Source organism: Salvelinus alpinus, chromosome 26, assembly GCF_045679555.1.
Source record: "Salvelinus alpinus chromosome 26, SLU_Salpinus.1, whole genome shotgun sequence".
Lineage (NCBI taxonomy): Eukaryota > Metazoa > Chordata > Actinopteri > Salmoniformes > Salmonidae > Salvelinus > Salvelinus alpinus.
Window position 1 is genome coordinate 9,196,865 of NC_092111.1, and position 24,101 is coordinate 9,220,965.

The following is a 24,101-nucleotide window of genomic DNA, read 5'->3' on the forward strand; positions in this document are numbered from 1 at the left end:
TATCAATCTCAACATCAAGATACCTTTGTAGAAGACTTTGACCCTCGTCCATCAAATCTTTTATCATCTGTCCTTTTCAGACAAGGGCCCTCTTCAGTCCGTTAGGAGAACTCTGTGGAATATATTCTCCTCCCAAGACAAACAGGCAGAGGTACAGTCACAGGTAGTCTATAACTGTGTGTGTACAGAATTTCTGTGTCTGTTTCTGTACCTGTGCGTGACTGTACGCTACTGCTGAGCGAATAACCACAATGTTGGTTGTTTTTCGGTAATTGACCAACTTCAGTTAAACTATAATAATTTAATTTTGTTCAGGTTGTTTTCTGTGAGTTCAATGCACATTTTCTCTAGAGATAAATCAGATCAAGCCCGAACTGTGCGATGTAGTGGGGAGTTTTAGTTTCCAACATGCCAATAATCTACTGAGTTAAGCGCAAGAAAACATGGTAGTTAACTACAATTACCATAATCCATTGCGTGCCTACTTGTCCGCTCCATGTGGTAGAGATGAGATGACTTGGAATTATGTAATAAAGTCAACAACAAAAAAACGAATGTAATATACACTGAGTATACAAAACATTAGGAACACCTGTTCATGACATGACCGGGTGAATCCAGGTGAAAGCTATGATCCTTTATTGATGTCACCTGTTAAATCCACTTCAATCAGTGTAGAAGAAGGGGAGGAGACAGGTAAAGAAGGATTTTTAAGCCTTGAGACAATTGAGACATGGATTGTGTATGTGTGCCATTGAGAGTGAATTGGCAAGACAAAATATGTAAATGCCTTTAAACGGGGTATGGTAGTAGGTGCCAGGTGCACCGGTTTGAGTGTGCTAAAACCTCTACAGGATTGGTGTCCCCCCCCACGGGACGGTTAATCTAACATAGGCTAATGTGATTAGCATGAGGTTGTAAGTAACATGAACATTTCCCAGGACATAGACATATCTGATATTGGCAGAAAGCTTAAATTCTTGTCAATCTAACTGCACTGTCCAATTTACAGTAGCTATTACAGTGAAACAATACCATTATATTGTTTGAGGAGAGTGCACAATTATGAACTTGAAAATGTATTAATAAACCAATTAGGCACATTTGGGCAGTCTTGATACAACATTTTGAACAGATATGCAATGGTTCATTGGATCAGTCTAAAACTTTGCAAATACACTGCTGCCATCTAGTGGCCAAAATCTAAATTGCGACTGGGCTGGAATAATACATTGTGGCCTTTTTTCTTTCAAAGATGATGGTACAAAAAATATATAATTATAGGTTTTATCTTTTGCCAGATCTAATGTGTTATATTCTCCTACATTCATTTCACATTTCCACAAACTTCAAAGTGTTTCCTTTCAAATGGTTTCAAGAATATGCATATACTTGCTTCAGGTCCTGAGCTACAGGCAGTTAGATTTGGGTATGTCATTTTAGGCGAAAATTGGAAGAATGGGGCGGATCCTTATTAAGAGGTTTTCTGAACTACAACGCTGCTGGGGTTTTCACACTCAAGTCTCCCATGTGTATCAAGAATGGTCCACCACCCAAAGAACCTCCAGCCAACTTGACTCAACCTTGTAGAGTCCATGCCCCAACGAATTGAGGCTGTTCTGAGGGCAAAAGGGGGTGCAACTCAATATTAGGAAGATGTTCCTAATGTTTTGTACACTCAGTGAAATGGGCATCACTGTGAATTGTTTTATTCTGTGTTGTTACAGCATTCAACCCACATAATGCATTTAATGTGAAAAATTATAATAATCGAAAACCTCAATTAATTTTTTCATAATCGAATCAAAACCAAACCAACCTCAAAAAGCACTAATCGCTCAGCACTACTGTATGCACACCAAGGTCTTCCTAATGATCACTAAAGTATTTATGGAGTCGAGAATTTGAACAGCAAATGAATTACTGAGGTAATGAGCCGTTGAGATGTAGATGGCGTCTCTCCTTGGCGGTTCCATTGAAAACCATATTTCAAGGAAATATGAATATTTATCCATTATATTTGCGTGGGATGAATCTTATTACTGGGCTCTGTTCTTTATGTAATCACACTTCTTTTTCTAATTGAGTGTGACAAATGAATTCACAGGACTTGCAAATGGAGATTGTTCAGAGAGGCTCCCTAGTCAAACATATTTCCTCTATGTTCTCTCATATGGAAATCAGCATATGAAATATGGTTATTATTTGCCTGGTATGGCTGGTTGACTTTTCATATTACCAATTTATACTGCAAATATGAATAACAATGTATGTTAATGATACTATTCAATCTCCCTATTCAATGGTGATCATAATATTTTGCCACTGATTGTAGTTTTACAGTTTTCTACTGGATAGGCCAGCCTTTGGTACACCGCAAACTTGTGACTATTTCATTCTGAAAAGCCAAATCCATGACTATTTTATACTCAAGGATGCACTTGTAAGGGTGGGAATTGAATTGGATTCATACTTTTCCTGCTGCACAAATTACTGTCCCATCTCTCTTTTCAATATTGATTCGTCAATTTTCCCACACAAACCCATCGTTGTTGTAGTCTTCCACTGGCTAGCACAGCCTTGGGGTTGAAGTTTGCACCCTAAACTCATGGCCATCTGAAAAGTTATGTTTCACACACACAAGCAGGCTTAAAAAAACTAAAAGAGTATATCCACGAACATGCAGCCCACACAAAACATGTTCTTGACACTGTACTCAACCAAATACGGTACATAACTCAACATGTTTAGAAGAGACAAATATGAGTGATTGGAACAGTGATTGGAACCGCGACAATCAGCTAGGTTATGGGACGCAGAAAATGGGGGGGGGCAACTAAAATGTGTGCATGACGTTAGTCAGGAAGTGTCTAATCTTACACCCCCCCCCTCCCCGCTATTTTCTCTCTCTCATCAGGAGCCTCGCGCCAACCCTCTCCTGTCCGATACGATGACACCAGAAGAGGTAACTGATCTCATTCAGGCCCACTTGTGAGGTCCCAAGATCTTTACATCCCCTGATGCAATACCAAATGATTAGAGCAGGCTGCCTTGTACATTTTCAAACACTTTTGTCCTTGTCTAAAGAGTCTGGCCTAATATGTTGAAACCCATAAGAAGGTTAAAAGGTGTCAACAACCCTAAATCTCTTATGGAGGCAGTTGACGTTGAAGGTTGCTCTTTAGAGTGTATATAGCCAATTACAGTGTTGTGTTTCTTCACCTTGTGTCTTATTGGCTGGTGCAGATCAAAGAATGGGAGGAGGCTGAGATGGACAAGCCAATGGAAATTGATCAGATCCGAATAGATCCTTCCCCTTTTCAGCTGGTGGAGAGGACCTCACTACACAAGGTTGGTTTCAAGTGCTGCCAACTCATACCAATTTGGAGATGCAGTATCTGACATCATGTCTAGACACAACTGAAATACAACCGATAGTAGATTTGCTCAGAACAGAAGCCATAGCAGAATGCTGAACCTAAAGCAGTTAGAAGTGGGGTCTAATTCTACGTCTGACCTTTTATGCCTGTCCCAGACCCACACACTCTTCTCATTACTGGGCCTGAGTCATGCCTATGTCACCAGTATCGGAAAACTGGTGGGTGTTGTGGCACTTAAAGAGGTAAGGAAATGTCATCTTCTAATTTTCACTTTCTTTTATCTACAGTTTTTACTGTTTTTCCATTTTCTTTTGCTTGTGACTGAACCTTGCAATTTAGTAAGGGTTGAGTCGTTATTGCCTTATGAGTCTTACTTATCATGCTATTTTTATGTAATTCAATGTTGTGTTCTTCTGTGTCCCCTCTCTTTCCCTATCCCCACTACCCTATTCTCCCCCAGCTCCAGAAGGCCATAGAAGCCTCTACGCATAGCGGGGTCCGGCTACGCCCCCCCCTGGCCAGCTTCCGCAACATCAGACGGAAGTCATCCAAGCCCCAGACAACCTCAGCCCCCGCCGCCCCCTCCTCCCCTCTCTCCCCCGCTCCCGTCGCCCCCCACGCCCCTGCACCGCCACCTCCCCCGACACAGGAGGAGGAAGAGATGGCGGTGTGGATCGAGGGCACGAGGCGGGAGGTAGCGGCGGTGAACAGCAGTAGTAGCAGCAGCAGCAGCGGAACAGGGAGCAGCAGTAGCAACGGTAGCCCTTCGCTACCCCACTCGTTGCCCCTCTCCCTCCCCCTCACCTCGCCCCTTTCCATTCCCCTCACTGTCGCCCTCTCCGTCCCCCTTGCTGCCTTCTCCACCCCCCTCCCCGCCCTCCGGGCTGCCACAGAGCAGCAAGTGGAGGAGGAGGAGGAGAGTAATGATGAGGAGCCCATCTAGCCTTTTTGACGAGTGCTGTTTTTTTTTATAACGTGTTTTTTTTTTATATGGTGTGAATTTCTCTTTTAGTCTTTCTCTATCCCTTTATTTTCTCTCTCTCACTATCGAGCTTTCTCTCCGTCTTTCCTCTCTCGGTGAATGATGTCTGAATCCATGAGGAGAAATAATCTGGGCTCCATAGTAGTACTTGACTTTTTAAGATCATTGGTTTAATTTTTTATTTTATTTAACCTTTATTTAACCCACCTTTATTTAAACAGGAGACAATGGCTACCGGTGGTGTTTCAATAGCTAAAAATTCAACAAGGCCCACCCTGTGAGGGAGTTCTATGATCACCATGCTGGGTTGATAGATGACAGTGTTAAATCAGACTGACGACAGCCAACTCAGATGTAATGATGCTAGAGATTTTTTACTTAATAATGCTATGGCTACAAACGGAACAGCCACCATCCATCCCCCTTTGTAATTTAGATTAATCGCTCACTTGATGATAACACAAAACAAACACATGCTGAATGATTTTATGATGGTGAATTTTCCTGCCCCCACCCCCCCAAAAAAAAAACTGGGGAGTGTTCTTTAGGCACTAGATGGAGGAAAATGGACTGAAACACGAGGGACTACCTCAGCAAATAAGAAATGCTCATATTTGTTTTACGTTGCGAAACATCGTAAAATGTTACTCTTTGCATGCCCTAATGAACAAAACCCGATGTTCTTCTGACACCACTGAGCACAGAAGAAAAAAGAAACGGTTATGACACAGGGTTTTATGTGAAAAGTAGTTGAATTATGAATGAACCTCTTTCTCTCTGGCTCTTTCTCTCTGGCTCTTTCTCGCTCTCGCTCTACTTCAAACAGTTTCTCAGGTTGCTCCCTATGTCTTTAAACCTGCAGATTTTGGACAGAGGAATCTTTGCTGTCTGTTAAATGAAAAGGATTTCTATTATATTTTGTCAATCTGTTTTTTAATGTCTGAATGTACAGTATGTATGTTTATCTGTCTTTAGTCGTGTATTTATTTATCTTTTGTAGAGACGATTTTTCTCTGAATGTATAAAACGATGACTAATGTAGTTAATAAAAGGTTAGTAACTTATCTGCCAAATTATTTATTGGTGTGATTATTCAATGCATATGGATTTAAAACAAAACAACTAATACAACTATTATAACAAAAGTTAATGCTACTTACATTAAATGAACATAGGCTTTTTGAATAAACTAAGCAACATGCCTGTTAACTTAAAGCAGTAGAGGCATCTTTGTCATATTGATGAATTGGTGAACAAATGAGTGGTTCCCAGCTCCACTCCCACTACAGTCTTTTTCTGTCTCTCACTTCTATTGTAATCAACGTTACAGGCAGTAAAACAATGTCCTCCAACAGAACAATTAGTCAGTTATAAAGAAACAGACAGAGGGTAGTGACGCCAGTAACGAAATCAGAAAAGCCATATTGTTTACAGGACTGTAACGCTCCAGATTTCATAGCATTGTGGGCGAAACTAATGGATTCCAAAATTCAATGAATAAATGTTGTTCCCTTTTTAATACTTTTCAGCTATGTCAGAATTAATGGGATATTTGAGTTGTCCTTTATCCATGGTGGACGTGAGTGACCCAGTATACTCTCTAAATCCTAACCCAGCTGACAAGCATACAGAATTGAATTGAGAATGTCTAATAAATTACAATTAAATTATTGAATTTGAATTGAAGTAGTAAACAGGATACAGAATTGCAATTAAAAAAGTAATTAAAGGAAATATAATTGAATTCAGTGAAATTCAAATGTCTCTTCTATATTTGGGGTAGTCTATACAAAAATACATTGTGTACATAACATCAATCATGAAAATAGAATTGGCTATTCTAAGCACTAAGGTTAAAAGAGTATTTTTATTTAACATTTCTTTAACTAGGCAAGTCAGTTAAACAATGACGGCCAAACCCTAACGACGCTGGGCCAATTGTGCGCCGCCCTATGGGACTCCCAATCACGGCAGGTTGTGATACAGCCTGGAATCGAACCAGGGTCTGTAGTGACCCTCTAGCACTGAGATGCAGTGCCTTAGACCGCTGCACCACACTTTTCCAGAGAAAAGTGATATATTCTTTGGTATCTGTAAGTGTGACCTGTCAGACTCAATGAAACTCATGTTTTATGATTTAGTGGAATTTCTTTGAATTGCACTGAATTAAATTCTACTTCCTGTCACTCAAACTCAAGTTCAAATTCTACATCCTGTGGGATGTGGCCAATTCAAATAGAATTTAAACTCATGAGTTGAATGGGAGTCAAAATTCTAAATTGAGCCCAACCCTGGCATGCAGTGGCCAAAAAGCATCCCACCAGAGCTTTAAATGGTATATGTGACCAACCACCTCGATTAGGTCTAATGTGGCAAAATTTGAAATTGTGTTTTTTACATTGGATAAAAGTAGAGACTCAGCTACAAAATGGTATATCATACACTGCAGTTGAGGAACAATGGGGAAATAATTCTGCTTTGAAAGTTGATAAACTTGTAACCCCACTTTTGAGAAAATGGACCTTGAATGTTCTGGTACACCTACTGGAGAGCTATTCTTTATCTACAACTATTCAGCATCATTCACACCCTCTTGAGCCTTAGTCCCACCCATCTCTTTAAGGATTCACATGTGAGGCACGTAGCTAACTTGATGGGTCATGTAATCATCTGGCGAATTGGAGTCTTGTTTAGACATGTAGCTAGCTAGCCAAACAATAAAAACAGATTGTCATATCTAGCTACCATGCATGAAATGCTGTATTATGAATCTGTAGGTAGCTAAATGTCACGACTTCCGCCAAAGTCGGCACCTCTCCTTGTTCAGGCGGCGTTCGGAGGTCGACGTTTGGAACGTTGGGGGTCTCGATCAGCCTTACCTCGGGTTTCCACCCCGAGAGTAATGGGCAGGTGGAGAGAGTGAACCAGGTTATGGGCAGGTTTCTGAGGTCCTATTGCCAGGACCGGCCGGGGGAGTGGGCGGCGTTCATGTCCTGGGCAGAGATGGCGCAGAACTCGCTCCGCCACTCCTCCATTAACCTCTTCCCCGTTCAGTGTGTATTGGGGTACCAGCCAGTTCTGGCACGGTGGCATCGGAGTCAGACTGAGGCTCCTGCGGTGGACGAGTGGTTCAGACACGCGGAGGAGACCCGCTCAAAAGACCAGCGCGGACCGTCACCGCAGTGAGGCCCCGGTGTTCGCACCAGGGGACAGGGTCTGGCTCTCAACCCGAAACCTGCCCCTCCGCCTGCCCTGCCGGAAGCTGGGCCCGCGGTTTGTGGGGCCATTCAAAGTCCTGAGGAGAGTGAACGAGGTATGTTACAGGTTACAGCTTCACCTCGATTACCGTATTAACCCCTCGTTCCATGTGTCTTTCCTCAGGCCGGTGGTGGCTGGTCCGCTCCAGAAGTCTGAGGTACGGGAGGTCCCTCCGCCCCCTCTGGACATCGAGAGGGCCCCGGCGTACTCCGTCCGTTCCATCCTGGATTCAAGGCGTCGGGCGGGGGGCCTTCAGTACCTCGTGGAGTGAGAGGGGTACGGTCCGGAGGAGAGGTGCTGGGTTCCGGTGGCTGATGTATTAGACCCTGAACTACTGCGTGAGTTCCGCCGTCGCCGGCCGGATCGCCCTGCGCCTCGCCCTCTGGGTCATCCCAGAGGCTGGTATCGACGCACCGCTAGAGCCACGCGCCGGGGGGGGAGGGGTACTGTCACGACTTCTGCTGAAGTCGGCTCCTCTCCTTGTTCGGGCGGCGTTCTGCGGTCGACGTCACCGGCTTTCTAGCCATCGCCGCTCCATTTTTCATGTATCCATTTGTTTTGTCTTGTTCCCTGCACACCTGGTTTTCATTCCCCAATCAATTCATATGTATTTATTCCTCTGTTCCTCATCATGTCTTTGTGTAGGATTGTTTTGTGTTACGTGTATTTTTATATTGTGGATATTGTTACGCGCATTATTTTTTGTCTATGTTCCGTGTTTTGGGCACATTTTATGTTACTTTGTGCTGTCATTTTGACCGGAATAAAAAGTGCGCCTGTTCACTAAACTCTGCTCTCCTGCACCTGACTCGCCTCTCCTGCACGCCTCCAATACACAATCCTAACACTAAAGTTAACCAACTAAGTTCAATGTTAGCAAGCTAGCTAACAATAGGCTATAACTAGCAATGCAAATGACTTTCTGAGATACTAATAATATTACTACACAGATCATACACGTAACGTTAGCTAGTGAGCCAGCAAGCTAATGTTCGCTAGCTAGCTAACCATACACTTAACTTGCAATGAAAACAACTTTGACTAAATTTGAAACTTATAATATCCGAAAATGTAGCTTAATATCTGAAAATGTAACTAGACTCTTAACCGTATACATGGATGAAAGCTTCATGGCAGACTGGAACCCCTTTAACTAAGTAAGACATCCTGTGTCGTTTCCGTTTTGTTTGTACAGCTTGTTTGGCCCCTTGTGTCAAGTCAGTCCGGTTCACACTGACCGTGTGCAGAAAGTAGTCCATCACAACTTTTTCCCACTGATCTTTGTCGATAGCGCCTGCTAAATTCAGGTCAGCAATGTTGTTGAGAGCAGTAGCAACAGTTTTGCAGTTCTCCATGGCTAACATATCTTTCAAAAAAGCTGTGGTAGCAAGGATTATCTACACATACTAAGCAGCTCATGTTATAGACAGAAGTCTGCTACATGGCAGACCAATCCGAACTCATCTCTCGGCATGTCCAGCCTATCCATTATCTTAGCCAATCAAGGCTAGCGGGAAGGTTCTTGCCTTTTTCTGTTAATTAACCAACTAGACTTGTAATTTCACAATTATATTCATATTTACAGATGGTATAACAAGTTTGTTATTAAAGCACATGAAAGTTCACATGTTCCAGAAGGCATTTCTGCCCAAAAACGCATTTTGATCAACAAAAAAAGCTATGTTAAAATCCCTCTCTTGTGAAGTAGTGATGTGCGACATACGCCCAGCTTCCTGAAACAGTCACAAATTATCCATAATTTTTGTGCGCGTGTGTAATCTCGGAAACCAATAACTAAAATCTTGTGTAAGATACTCAATGAAGTTCTGGGGGGGAAATATACTACAACAAGGGGAGGAAGCTCCACCCCCCTCTCTCTGCAAGTTTCAGACAAGTCTATGGGCCAAATATCCCCTCCCCTTCTGAGATATATATCACATTTTTGGGGGAGGGTCATTTAGCAGACACTCTTATCCAGAGCAGCTTACAGTAGTGACTGCATACACTTGAGTAGTTTTCCACTCTCGTCCTCTGTGGGAATCAAACCCACAACCCTGGTGTTGCAAGAGCCATGCGTTACTAACTGAGTCACACAGGAGCTTTGTCCAAAATGATCAGTGACAGAAATCTGGACAAAGCTGCTTGTTGGTCGCATCCCACAGTCTGTTGAAAGACGTTACGGTACCATTTATGTTACGTGCGTCTGAGATTAGTTTGTGTGTAAAACTATTGAACACCACACACAATACCACTGCCGACAAGAATATGTTTTTCGAGAATATATATATATATTTTTGCATACATACATAAATACATACAAACTGTACATACATACATTCATACATTTGAACACTCACACATACATGCAAGCACACGCACAGAAACACACACTGATAAATATTACTTTATTTCCTTTTTTGTTTTTATAAAAAATCGTAATTACACTACCGGGCAAAAGTTTTATAACACCTACTCATTCAAGGGTTTTTGTTTATTTGTACTGTTTTCTACATTGTAGAATAATAGTGAAGACATCAAAACTACGAAATAACACATGGAATCATGTAGGTACCACCAAAGTGTTAAACAAATCAAAATATATTTTATATTTGAGATTCTTCAAAGTAGCCACCCTTCGCCTTGATGACAGCTTTGCTCACTCTTGGCATTCTCTCAACTAGCTTCACCTGGAATGCTTTTCCAACAGTCTTGAAGGAGTTCCCACATATAATGAGCACTTATTGGCTGCTTTTCCTTCACTCTGCGGTCCGACTCATCCCAAACCATCTCAAGTTGCTTGAGGTGGGGATTGTGGATGCCAGGTAATCTGATGCAGCACCATCATGCTCCTTCTTGATCAAATAGCCCTTACACAGCCTGGAGGTGTGTTCGGTAATAGTCCTGTTGAAAACCAAATGATAGTCCCACTAAGCCCAAACAGATGGGATGGCGTATCACTGCAAAATGTTGTGGTAGCCATGCTGGTTAAGTGTGCCTTGAATTCTAAATAAATCACAGACAGTGTCACCAGCAAAGCACCCCCCACACCATAACACCTCCTTCTCATGCTTTACGGTGGGAAATACGCATGTGGAGATCATCCGTTCACCCACACCGTGTCTCACAAATACGCGCCGGTTCGAACCAGAAATCGAAAACTTGGACTCCAGACAAAGGAAAGATTTCCACCGGTCTAATGTCCTTTGCTTGTGTTTCTTGGCCCAAGTCTCTTCTTCTTATTGGTGTCCTTTAGTAGTGGTTTCTTTGCAGCAATTCGACCACAAAGGCCAGATTCACACAGTCTCCTCTGAACAGTTTATGTTGAGATGTGTCTGTTACTTGAACTCTGTGAAACATTTATTTGGGCTGCAATTTCTGAGGCTGGTAAATATAATGAACTTATCCTCTGCAGCAGAGGCAACTCTGGGTCTTCCATTCCTGTGGCGGTCCTCATGAGAGCCAGTTTCATCATAGCGCTTGATCGTTTTTGCGACTGCACTTGAATAAACTTTCAAAGTAAACTTGAAATGTTCCGTATTGCCTGACCTTCCTGTCTTAATGACGGACTGTCGTTTCTCTTTGCTTATTTGAGCGGCTCTTGCCATAATATGGACTTGGTATTTTACCAAATATGGCTATCTTCTGTATACCCCCCGTAACTTGTCACAACACAACTGATTGGCTCAAACGCATTAAGAAGGAAAAAAATTCCACAAATGTACTTTTAACAAGGCACACCTGTTAATTCAAATGCATTCCAGGTGACTACCTCATGAAGCTCGTTGAGAGAATGCCAAGAGTGTGCAAAGCTGTCATCAAGGCAAAGGGTGGCTACTTTGAAGAATCTCAAATATAAAATATATTTTGATTTGTTTAACACTTGATTGGTTACTATATGATTCCATATGTGTTATTTCATAGTGTTGATGTCTTCACTATTATTCTACAATGTAGAAAATAGTAAAAATAAAGAAAAACCCTTGAATGAGTAGGTGTTCTAAAACTTTTGACCGGTAGTGTATATATTATTACTTTGTATACGGTTTACTATTAATGTTAAATTACTTTCAAAAGCATGCACTTTCTTTTGGTTGTCTTGTGATTCTCTGTAATGTCCTTTTTCTTTCTCTATACTCCATTCTTTCAATTTTAATTAATTAGTTCAATATTACTGCAAAACAAGTCCTCACGTTTCTGCAAAATGACAGATTTGTCTTGAAAGTTCCCTTTTATCATTGTCGTATCCAATACTTTCTCCTCCAGGAAAAGTCGTTGTGTTTTTTCTCAGTCCCAGAGTGGGTAAATAGCTGGAAGTGGGGTAGAATAGCTTGATTGGTGGATTATGGATAAGTATATCCTGTTTGTCACTCTTTCGGACTATCCCCCTCAATTGGTCGCCACGGCAACAATAGACCCCTTGGCCACCTCTTCGTCCTTCTCCTCCAACGATTGGACAATGCAGGGTGTGACCACAAAGGGTATGCGTTCTGCCATTGGTTCTGGGCGTGCTAGTTGTGGACTGGTGCCTCCAATCGGGGTGGCGTCTTCTCTAAGCGGGGACGGGGTCAAAGTTGGTTCTAAGGTTAACGTAACCTCATCGTCCTATGAAAACAGTAAATGGATGGTTTACTGACTATACTGTACTTACCAAACTGTGAGGATCAGTCAAGAGGAACTACCTGTGGGTACATCATAAATCCATAACTCATGTATTACCCTTGAACGACATCTTGTGGCTGGAGGACTTTGAAGTAAAACACTTGTAGTAGCCAGGACAAACATAAAATCATTCAATAGTTTTACCTGATAAAGTAGGGTCCTGTTCAAATCTAATGTTAAATGTACCATTTATATTGCTAAAATATATATTTTTAAATACTATTGCTGCTTCCTGTTGGCATGGCTTTTTGATATATGGCCGAGTGTCAAAATACTAAATTCACCAAACTGAGGTAAAAAGGATGTGTATTTCCTGGAATTCTTGTGTGGTTAAAACGTTAGTCTGTGTAATGTAGCAACACGTTCCCGCCCACCATAGGGAACTTAGCGTAATACAGTGGCTTTCAAAAGTATTCATTCCCTTGGCATTTTTCCTATTTTGCTGCATTCCAACCTGGAATTAAAGTAGATTTTTGGGGGGTTTGTATCATTTGATTTGCCTACCACTTTGAAGATGAAAAATATATTTTATTGTGAAACAAACAAGAAATAGGACAAAAAAAGAACTTGAGCGTGCATAACTATTCACCCCCCCCCCCCCCCCCCCACCACCACCTTTTGCAGCAATTACAGCTGCAAGTCTCTTGGGATATGTCTCTATAAGCTTGACACATCTAGCCACTGGGATTTTTGCCCATTCTTCAAGGCAAAACTGTTCCAGCTCCTTCAAATTGGATGGGTTCCACTGGTGTACAGCAATCTTTAAGTCATACCACAGATTCTCAATTGGATTGAGGTCTGGGCTTTGACTAGGCCATTCCAGCATATTTAAATGTTTCCACTTAAACCACTCAAGTGTTTCTTTAGCAGTATGCTTAGGGTCATTGTCCTGCTGGAAGGTGAACCTCAGTCCCAGTTTCAAATCTCTGGAAGACTGAAACAGGTTTCCCTCAAGAATCTCCCTGTATTTAGCGCCATCCATCATTCCTTCAATTCTGACCAGTTTCCCAGTCATTGCCGATGAAAAACATCCCCACAGCATGATGCTGCAACCACCATGGATGGTGTTCTCGGGGTGATGCGAGGAGTTGGGTTTGCGCCAGACATAGCATTTTCCTTGATGGCCAAAAAGCTACATTTTTGTCTCACCTGACCAGAGTACCATCTTCCATATGTTTGTGGAGTCTCCCACATGCCTTTTGGCAAACACCAAACATGTTTGCTTATTTTTTTCTTTAAGCAATGGCTTTTTTTCTGGACACTCTTTCGTAAAGCCCAGCTCTGTGGAGTATATGGCTTCAAGTGTTCCTATGGACAGATACTCCAATCTCCGCTGTGGAGCTTTGCAGCTCGTTCAGGGTTATCTTTGACCTCTTTGTTGCCTCTCTGATGAATGCCCTCCTTACCTGGTCTGTGAGTTTTTGTGGGCTGCCCTCTCTTCGCAGGTTTGCTGTGCTGCCATATTCTTTCAATTTTTTTTATAATGGATTTAATGGTGCTCCGTGGGATCTTCAAAGTTTCTGATATTTTTTATAACCCAACCCTGATCTGTACTTCTCCACAACTTTGTCCCTGACCTGTTTGGAGAGCTCCTTCGTCTTCACGGTGCCGCTTGCTTGGTGGTGCCCCTTGCTTAGTGGTGTTGCAGACTCTGGGGCCTTTCAGAACATGTGTATATATACTGAGATCATGTGACAGATCATGTGACACTTAGATTGCACACAACTGGACTTTATTTAACTAATTATGTCACTTCTGAAGGTAATTGGTTGCACCAGATCTTATTTAGGGACTTCATAGCAAAGGGGGTGAATACATATGCACACACCACTTTTCAGTTTTTTAATTTGTAGATTTCTTTTTAACATGTTACTTTTTTCATTTCACTTCACCAATTTGGACTATTTTGTGTATGTCCATTACATAAAATCCAAATAAAAATCTATTTAAATTACAGCTTGTAATGCAACAAAATAGTAAAAACGCCAAGGGGGATGAATACTTTTGCAAGGCACTGTATAACATCATTACATATGTCAAAGGAATTCAATATTTTAATACATTATGATAGTAAATGTACCACACTCACACCTTTTTACAACAATGACATCTCATTCTTTCTGTCATTAGCAACGTTTATAGACGCAATGGTCACTACCTTTGATAAGGGCACTGCTGTCTCTAATATTGACAATGCCTTAAGGTATCTGCTAGTAATAGGCATCAATGCGTATGATAATATTGATGATATCTAAAACATTACAAAAACCATTAGTCTTAAAATCAACACATTTTCTTCAACCACATGGCTCACCTTAGTCTCCTCCTCTTCCTGTTGCTCTGGAATGCATTCGCTCTCCTCCTCTGGCTCCTCCCCCAAGGTCTCGACCACACCAACAACCATGTCAGCCATTGGCCCGCTCATGTGTCCGACAATCTCCACCTGCGCAGAGCCCCATAGGTCAGCCAGGCGAGGGTGAGTGGGCAGGCCCAGACTGTGGATGGTGCTGTTGGGTGTGGCTTGGAGGGAGTGGTTTGCACTGTGTAGTCTGTGTTCCATTGCCTGTAGATAGGGAACACAGTTCATTCACATAACATAATCAAGAAACCTCCCCATGACCCGATAGTACGTAGTACGATTCCATCTTAGTCCTGTATTGACGCTTTGCCTGTTTGATGGTTCAGATTTGCCAAATGGAGGGCGAAGGAGAGCTTTGTATGCATCTATGTGTGTGGAGTAAAGGTGGTCCAGAGTATTTTTTCCCTCTGGTTGCACATTTAACACGCTGACAGAAATTTACTACCCTTTACACCGCTGCTACTCTCTGTTGTTATCATCTATGCATAGTCACTTTAATAACTCTACCTACATGACATATTACCTCAATTACTTCAGCTAACCGATGCCCCTGCACATTGACTCTCTACCGGTACACCCCTGTATATAGTCTCGCTATTGTTATTTTACTGCTGCTCTTTAATTACTTGTTACTTTTATTTCTTGTTCTTATTCATATTTTTATTTTTTATTTTTTAAACTGCATTGTTGGTTAGGGGCTCGTAAGTAAGAATTTCACTGTGAGGTTCACCTGTTGTATTTGGCGCATGTGACTAATAACATTTTATTTTATTTTATTTGACCTTGTTTTGTTCAGTTTCCAGTTGTCTTGAAAGCACAATAAATCCAGAGAATGCCAGACTTTCTAAACAAAGTTTGATGACAAAATTTGGCCACGAAAGACCGCTGCACCACGTTCCTGTTCAAGTTAGCACAGCACAACAAGGTGAGTCCAAAAATGTATTGAATGCTGCTGCATAAATTATGTATTATGCCAGGGAGATATGTATACTGTAGCTAAGAAAGTAATACTAAATGCATGTCGTGTGGTAAGCTTTTTAGTAGCCCATGTGCCTCACCCTAATAACTTGATCCTTTTCCCCTCATAACGTAGCTTATTGTTCTGACTTGGTGGTGCACATGTAGCCTATAGCCTCTTTTAGAGAAACGTCATCATCAAATATTGTAAGAGCTTTCATTGTCTGCTTATATGCCCCCTTTATTTATCCTACGGTTCTGACTTGGTGTACAGGGAGAATACTGTAAGAACGGCCCATGTTCTGAATTCTGTCACTGTACATTTCAAAATTGCTGAACAACTAGTTATATTGACTATGTCTGTCCTAGCTCACTCATTAATGTCTTAGTCGAAATTACGGATTGCCTCTTATCCGCTCGTCATCCCCTTATGCCATCGTTTGTACGTCTCAATTGTCAGTAGAAACCACATTTGTTTAAGCTATGTTTTTTTTAGAGGCTGTAAATGAGGCTGAATGAACTGTTTCGCTAAGAGACAAGGCTCAGCTGAAAGCCAGGTGTAGCAGTGGTAAGGTGTTGGGACTCTGCTGTTGGAACAGCTTTGTGTAGGCCATAATAGTTTGTGGGCACCGTTTGTCACCATTATAGTCCAATTAATGTATTGTTCAGTGTTGTGTTGTGTAGTGGCTTTGCTGGCATGCATCTAATTATATTTATTTGAGTTTGCCCCCACCAAGATTTACATGTTAAAATCACAACTGCTAATAACACTAGTGTCTCAGCAAACTGCTAACATACTACTGTCTTACAATGGTTGTCAGTTAGACAGTTCCATGTTGTACTGTATTTGTATTTCATTAGGATCCCCATTAGCTGTTGCAAAAGCAGCAGCTACTCTTCCTGGGGTCCACACAAAACATGAAACATAATACAGAATGACATAATACAGAACATCAATAGACAAAAACAGCTCAAGGACACTGAAACACTAAGTCCACCAGGTGACAGTGATCTATGAGGCAGTCCAGTCCAGACTGTCTCACCTGTTGCTGTTGGTAGAGCATTAGCTGCTGGTGCTGGTACAGCTGGATCTGCTGCAACTGCTGGAGCTGCAGCTGGCTCTGCTGCTGCAGGGTGAGCTGTTGGGGCTGCTGCTGCTGGATGTAGCCCCCCACATTGTCCACCTCACCGTAGCCCTCACCGGGCGTCCCTCCTCCACCACCTGCCATGACGTAGGCGGCCGGCGAGGCCACGCCCGAGGGATCGTTGCTAATTGGCTCCCAGGCGTCGGAGGAGGAAAGGCAGTAGAGGCCCTGGGCTACGTAGGTGTTGGGCCATACGTCGGCTGAGGAGTGATGCATCGCCTGGTCTGTTGTGTTAGGAAGGGAGAAGTATATGTTTACATTTTGGATTACATACAAGATATACACTGAGTGTACAAAACGTTAAGGACATCTGCTCTTTCCATGACATAGACTGACCAGGTGAATCCAGGTGAAAGCTATGATCCCTTTTTGATGTCAGTTGTTATATCCACTTCAATCAGTGTAGATGAAGGGGAGGAGACAGGTTAAAGAAGGATTTTTAAGCCTTAAAACAATTGAGACATGGATTGTGTATGTGTTCCATTCAGAGGGTGAATGGGCAAGACAAAAGAGTTAATTGCTTTGGAACGATGGCGTTTTAGTAGGTGCCAGGTGCACCGGTTCGAGTATGTCAAGAACTGCAACGCTGCTGGATTTTTCACACTCAACAGTTTCCGTGTGTATCAAGAATGGTCCACCACCCAAAGGACATCCAGTCAACTTAACACAACTGTGGGACGCATTGGAGGCAACATTGGCCAGAATCCATGTTGACACCTTGTAGAGTCCATGCCCTGACGAATTGAGGCTGTTCTGAGGGCAAAAGGGGAGCAACTCAATATTAGGAAGGTGTTTTGTATATTCAGTGTGTACTGTAATCTCAGAGCACAAAGCAAAGATCTTTGATGCATCACAGAGTTCATTTTTATTTTATTTAACCCTTATTTTACCTTTACAGCAAAGGCCCTTGAAGCAGCAGTATCACCAGGTATCAGAAGAGATTTACAGCAGTATCACCATTGCAACAAGAAATACACTGGCAACTTACTTAAAGCTCAACGTATCTAAAGGTGAAAATTAAAGCTCGCTTGACGATGAGCAAACCGTGCCTTAGTTATTACAATGTCTATACCAAGCAGATTCTATTTGGTCTCTGACTTGATAATAGCAGAGAATAGGCCCGTATGGTGCTGTTAATGAGAGCAAGGCTAAGTACTTGTGTTAACCTACAAGCTCCCCTGGGGTTTTCTGTTACAACACAACACAACACTACCCAACCAAACACCCCAGGGCCACAGCGGCCATTTTGAGTTTCTCCGCAACATTTCTTCATACAGCCCTGATGCACCTCTAGCCGGCCTGTCAAACGAAGTGGAAAGGACATCAATCAAACCGGAGTAAATAAGCTCAATCAAAGTGGCTGGAAGCCTTCGACAGTGAAATATGGAGCAGCACAGACCAGTACAGAGTGGATGTGGAGCTCACAAGTCAATTACGACCCCTCTTCCCCTCTTCAACTAAATAAGAGCTAAGTTATGTGGTTTTGCATTTGGAACTAAAATTGTTGTGTAAAAGTATATGCTTAATTTAGTATACATTTGTGTTTTTATCCATTCATTAAAGCTGGAATCCATAGCGGTGAAACGGCTATGTCCATTTTGCAATATTACAACAACAAATGTGCTACTTCAAACAATGAACACTGTCTCTTCCTCTCGAACATCATTGCACACCATTGCACGCACAATAGAACAACAAAGTATGTGGTACGATTTTTTTTTACCACGATGCTGGATGCTCATTACCTCAACAACAACAAAAACATGAACAAATGCTCCTGGGGCGGCCAGTGTCGCTGTTGCAAATCTCAGCTTTAAATGCTATATGCTATCAAATGTTGCCTTTACATCCTTCTCAATTTCACAATAAAGCACTATGGCATTGGATGAACAGATTCAGTAAGTGCTGTTCATTGAGATTTAGTTTGCACTTTAAAAACTAAAGGTCTAATAAAATGGCTGCCCTATTTGTAGTGTGTTGTGGCCATGTTTGTAGTCCTGTACCTCTGCTGGTGATGCTCTCCTGGTTGGTCTCACTGAGGTGGGCCACACTGCCTTGTTTGGAGCCAGCACAAAGGCCATCTTCCTCCATAGATCTCCAGCCCAGCAAAGTAGCCTCCGATAAGGCAAATTGTGCCATTAATCCTGGGAGAAGCAAGGGAAGAGACTTTGTAAACAGCGTAGAATACATGGTTCCAAATCTCATTTATTGACGTGTTGATTTGTTGAATTTTAATTGGTTCTTCTGTTCACTCTTACCTGCAGTGAAGCGGGCCTCCTTTTCTCCTTCACTGAGTTCACTGTACATTTCGCTCTCCATCCGCCTCTCCTTCTCACGTTGCGAGGTTGGGATTTTGGTGACCACAGCCCCTTCAGTCCCAGCGGATGGTGTGTTCCAGCTCTGCCATTCGATCATGTGAGCCACTTTGCCCGAGGCCATGGCAGTGGGCTTAGTTACTTTATCCTTCATGGAACGGGACACGCCTAAATAAAGAATAGATGGGGGGGAGAACACTGTTTCACAACACATTCAATTTGTGAATATGGCACCTCCCACAATGGATTTGGGCTCAGGAAGTGAAATGGGCTGGGAACTGTGGAAAATGCTTAATGGCTTGTGTTCTTTCTGGGAGGCAATGGTACAGTAGCCGAATATGAATTCGGTACAAAATGGCTTCTTCCTCTTTCATGCATGTCTCAGGAGCTATGGATGGTTGGAGATTGAAGGGGGTGTAGATGGGGCTTACAGCATTATCAGAAGCTGTCTATTTATTCGTCAAGGCTTGTTGACTTGGTCAATCTTTCAGTCGTCTGTGGTGAGCAACAAGGGTGAAATACAGAACTTATTGTGCCACATTAATATTCTGAGTCTTTACTCATCAAATTAATCAAGAAGATGAGATTCATTAGACTTTAAGCATTTGTTTGTAATTTTGTAATCTTTGCTTTAAACATAATTCTCAAAAGGCCCCACTGCAAATCCTTAATTAAAGTGCAAATATCTGACGATAACAAAGGGTGTATTCATTCAGAGTAAAAATCTAATTAAATCAATTGAGTGTGAACTGAATCCATTGGGCAATAGCAAATACGCTGGGATGAATGAAGCCTTGCTTATTTATTTCAAGTGGAGTTAAAAAAATATATTGTTGTTCTCATAAAATGCAAATGTCATTCATAAAAGAATATTCATTATAGATTTGTATTCAATGTTATGCAAAGTTATTTTGAGAGTAAGGAAAGTGGTTTTGGGGTCTTTATCATTCCAAGGTCGATATAATCTGACTGTTAAACACAAACACGATATCAATCAAATGTACTTCAACTTCACCAGACACAAGCACAACACAGTTGTATGGCTCTGTGCACAAACAAGCACAGAGTCATAAAACTGCCTTGCCACCACAATAAACAATCCCCACCACCACAAATACCACACTACAAAACACTACATTTCCCAGCATGCCTGTGGAGTTGCATTGTGGTTTCTGCACTTACTTTAAAACGTATATATTTTTTAAAATCTGATTGGATTCCATCAATTGCCCATAACCGGCCATTGATGTGTGCATTAGGTATCAATGGGGAGGCAGGAAGTGAAACAGGAAGGGCACCCACAGGGGCGACCATGTTGGCTCCATCTCCTCTTCCTGTCTGGAGCCAACATGGGGCTGGTTTACCATCTACCAGGACAGACACACACCTGACACACCTGTCAGTGAGGACTTAGCCAGAGCACCGATCCCGTAGGCGTTGGAGTTCCTCTTCAGACGAGGCAGGATAGAGGAAGTGTCCTCCATAGAGAGCTATAGAAAGGGATGAGGGGAGGAAAGAAAGAAAAAAACAAATAATTGTGGAGGGGAAAAGGGAGAGGAATGACCAATTGTTGTGAGGGTATAAAACAATATTGTTGGTTGAGGATTAGATATGCGATAAAATAAAATAGGGGAAAATCCTACTTAACAAATGATCAAATACAACTACCACCATATTAAGCAAAATATACATTACATTATCCAACACATCACAAATCATATCAGCACTTTGGTTAAACCAGCGATAGTCAGCACAGTAGTGTAGTAGTTCACTGTGCAGTCAGTGTACTGTACCTGTGGGGCCTGTGATTCATATGATTGATACATAAAGGAGCATCATGGTAGCAGCTAGCGTTAGCTACTGTAGATGAGGTAAGGTTATTACAGCTTGTTATCTCCCAGCCTGAGATACTATGTAACACAGGCAGTACAGTAGATTAGCAGCAGCGCTAAGATAGAGAGATGGGGAAAGAGGGAGGGAGGGAGGTGGGATGAGGAGAGACTGAAGGAAAAAAACATTGGCTTATCTACAGACAGAGAGAGCCAAACTACGTGGCGGAACTGAGGAAGAAGAGGACGAGGTTAGCACAGGACTTACATTGATTCCTTCCCAGGAAAACTCGGCACGCCCATGCTGAGAGAGAGAAGGGGGGAGAGGAAGAAAGCCAGGAGAGATATAGGTATGTTTGTAGAGGAGCCAGGAAAAGGGAACGCAACAGAGAGGGGATAGGATTAAAAGAAGAACACATACAACAACAACAACAACAACAACAACAACAAAACTGACAAATAAGGTGTGTAAAAGATACACAGGATGAAACCTGTGTATCTGGTGGCGGGAGGAAGAGAAAGCGTGAGAAAGCGTCTCAGTAAAGAAGGTGGAATACAAAAAGTGCAAGAGAGATTTGGATGATGCGGGCGGGTGGACGATTGAAATACTGATCAATTGAGGATAGAATAGAGATGAGAATTCACTGTCTGTGTGTGAATAGATTTTCTCATATCAGCTTGACCATAGGCTTTGGAAACCGAAATAGAAATAGTACTGTTTATTGCCATTGATGTCAGTGTTTGTGTTTGTAGTGCTTCCCTCGCAATAATAGGATACAACTCATTATTCATAATTGAATAATATCTCATAGTATCATAACACATCCTTATAAAGAGGACAATCCATTACATAAATGGTGCCCCTTGTGAGGAAAATCCCGACATAAAATGGTGCCCCGTGTGAGGTCATTCTCCTACAATACTCTGAGTCGATATTCACTTCATAAGAAGAAATTACCCTTGACCACACGCCCAAATTGAGGGAAACAAATAGTATTTTCCATTGACTCTCATTGTAAAAGAGCTAACTTCCTCGTTAATTTTTTGTTATACAGAAATAACAAAACATGCAGAAAGATAGCTTAATCAGGTCAAAAATCCCAACCTACGGTTCAAAATGCTCCAACATAGGGAATTAGACCCTGCGAGAAGAGCCCTGTAGCTTCAGGCTATTCGGCGTGGGAGAGTGGGAAATTGTGGGAACCCGGTGTCCAAGTAGGCTACATGTAGCTATGTGTGTGGAAAACATTTTTGTCACAGATAAGACATTTATCTCGTTTAGTATAGTCTGCATGTTTGTGTTGTTGGTCTTGGCTAGCTTAATGTCCGGGCCGGTAGCTAGCTAGCGCTTAAGTGGCTGCTAGCGCCGTCATAACAAGGGGCATGAGGGAAGCCCTATAATATTACATGTTTCTAAGTAGTGAGAACGCTCAGGAGCAGGCAGTGTTGAAAAGTAGTGTTTAGACATGTTGTGCTTTCCTTAAATGTAGTTTTGTAATTGGCTAAAACAAGCAGACAACAAGAAAACTGTGTTTGATTTTTTTTCTTCTGTGAGCCAATGGAGTAACAAAGGTAACCATGGGTTGTTTCCCCCCGAGGCAGGCGTGGCCGCGATGTTCTATCTAATACCAACCGGGAGTATACACTAGACATAAAAGTGTAGAATCTGACCCATCCTCAGGCCTATCATACTCCATTGTTATGATAACAAGGAAAGGCTTGAAGTCAACTCGGACCTAGTTGCCAGGGGAAACTGCAACTTCTGTGGCCAGTTAAGTGGCCACAGAAGGAGTATACCCATTGGCCATTGCTGGAGTATACCCATTGGCCATTGCTTTTTGTCAGAAAGAACAAGAATGGCCTTGGAAGATGTTGAGTACTGCTGCTTCTGTCTGCATCACAAACAGCTGTCAAGGATGTGATGTCCAAGCATTGCATCAAGTGAAACAACAAATATAAACTGGCAGACAGGTAGCCTAGTGGTTAGAGCGTTGGGCCAATAACCGAAATGTTGCTGGATCGGATCCCCGAGCTGACAATGTAAAAATCTGTTGTTCTACCCCTGAACAAGGCAGTTAACTCACTGTTCCCTGGTATGCTGTCATTGTAAATAAGAATTTGTTCATAACTGACTTGCCTAGTCAAATTTTTAAAAACAAGACAGTGTAACATAAGCAAAATAGCATGAACACAGGATCAATACCAACTGAGGAATGAATAAAAGGAAGGGACCTATAAAGGGAAGGTAATGAGGTCCAGGTGTGAATCATAATGATGAGTCCCAGGACTGGTGGTTAGTGTTCCGGCAACGTTGAACGCCGGAGGAGAGGAGCAGAAGTAGACGTTTCTATAGGAACATGTATTGCAACAGCAAGTTCATCTTTAATAGTAATACTTACAAAACACCTCATGAGTTGTCACAGTGATTAAGCAAGCCCCATGAAGTCCAAGCTAGCCGCCCAGAGGATTTCTGCTTTACTTGGGATGGATTAAAAGAATCCCACAAAATGTTGAATTATTCACCGAAAAAAGTGACCTTGGTCAGTGCTTGCTCTTTATTTATGAGGGCTTGCGGTGTGGGGTTCGTCACTAGAAATGATTTATCATGGTTACAATGTGCATTAACAGGAAGGGCGAGCAAGAGCAGCATGGCGTCGGTGTCCTTGGAACTTCTTCTTCCTAGCAACAGGCCCAGTGATTTCTGCCAACAGGTTTCCCCCGGTGAAACACTTTTGTCTCAATCGGCCAATCAGACATCAGTGGTCTTGTTGTTGCCATCAAGCTCTGGCCAGTCCAGAGGAGTGCATACTGTCTCTCTAACCTCATGTGTTACGAGGCTGCTGGCTGCATCTACCTCAGCTCAGCTGCCACTGCTGTGTTGACAGGTTTCAGACAAATAGGTGGCCCCTGGTCAATCCACATCCATCCATCAAATCCAGAACTATATGGGGTGAACATTTTTGTTGTTGTTGCTTGTCAGACATCTAACAGAAATGGGGATGGGGGTCCCATAAAACATATTGAAAGAGCATATTAAGTATAGTAGAATATGTAGCCTACACGCTCTATTCATGTTTAAACATCTGTGGTGGTCTTGTTGGTTGTCATTGTGTAGGGTCTTTGTGTTGTTTTAAAAGACCCCGTTGTGTATTGCAATTCAGCCTTGTAGCCTCTTTAAAGAGAGAACAACAAAACAGCAACAGCGGTAAAGGAGTGA

General features: G+C 42.2%; 2 protein-coding genes across 7 annotated transcripts in view; one reads left to right on the forward strand and one right to left on the reverse strand.

Moving 5' to 3' along the window:
* Positions 1 to 5,435, forward strand: part of LOC139554603 (chloride channel protein 1-like) — a 29,664-nt gene extending 24,229 nt beyond the window's left edge. The window contains exons 19-23 of one of the 2 annotated variants that reach the window (XM_071367535.1): positions 81 to 163; positions 2,918 to 2,965; positions 3,247 to 3,351; positions 3,536 to 3,622; positions 3,841 to 5,435. In XM_071367535.1, coding sequence (XP_071223636.1) covers positions 81 to 163; positions 2,918 to 2,965; positions 3,247 to 3,351; positions 3,536 to 3,622; positions 3,841 to 4,323 — 806 coding nt within the window. In that variant the 3' untranslated portion in view covers positions 4,324 to 5,435. The remainder of the gene's footprint in view (positions 1 to 80; positions 164 to 2,917; positions 2,966 to 3,246; positions 3,352 to 3,535; positions 3,623 to 3,840) is intronic. The other variant, XM_071367536.1, reaches the window with a different exon arrangement.
* A 4,451-nt stretch (positions 5,436 to 9,886) lies between these two features.
* Positions 9,887 to 24,101, reverse strand: part of LOC139554645 (protein FAM131B-like) — a 45,518-nt gene continuing 31,303 nt past the window's right edge. For all 5 annotated transcript variants that reach the window (XM_071367634.1, XM_071367633.1, XM_071367636.1 and 2 more), the window contains 6 exons: positions 20,443 to 20,545; positions 18,999 to 19,223; positions 18,744 to 18,884; positions 16,639 to 16,964; positions 14,594 to 14,842; positions 9,887 to 12,222 (listed from right to left, as the gene is read on the reverse strand). In XM_071367634.1, the coding sequence (XP_071223735.1) occupies positions 12,007 to 12,222; positions 14,594 to 14,842; positions 16,639 to 16,964; positions 18,744 to 18,884; positions 18,999 to 19,223; positions 20,443 to 20,545 (1,260 nt within the window). In that variant the 3' untranslated portion in view covers positions 9,887 to 12,006. The remainder of the gene's footprint in view (positions 12,223 to 14,593; positions 14,843 to 16,638; positions 16,965 to 18,743; positions 18,885 to 18,998; positions 19,224 to 20,442; positions 20,546 to 24,101) is intronic.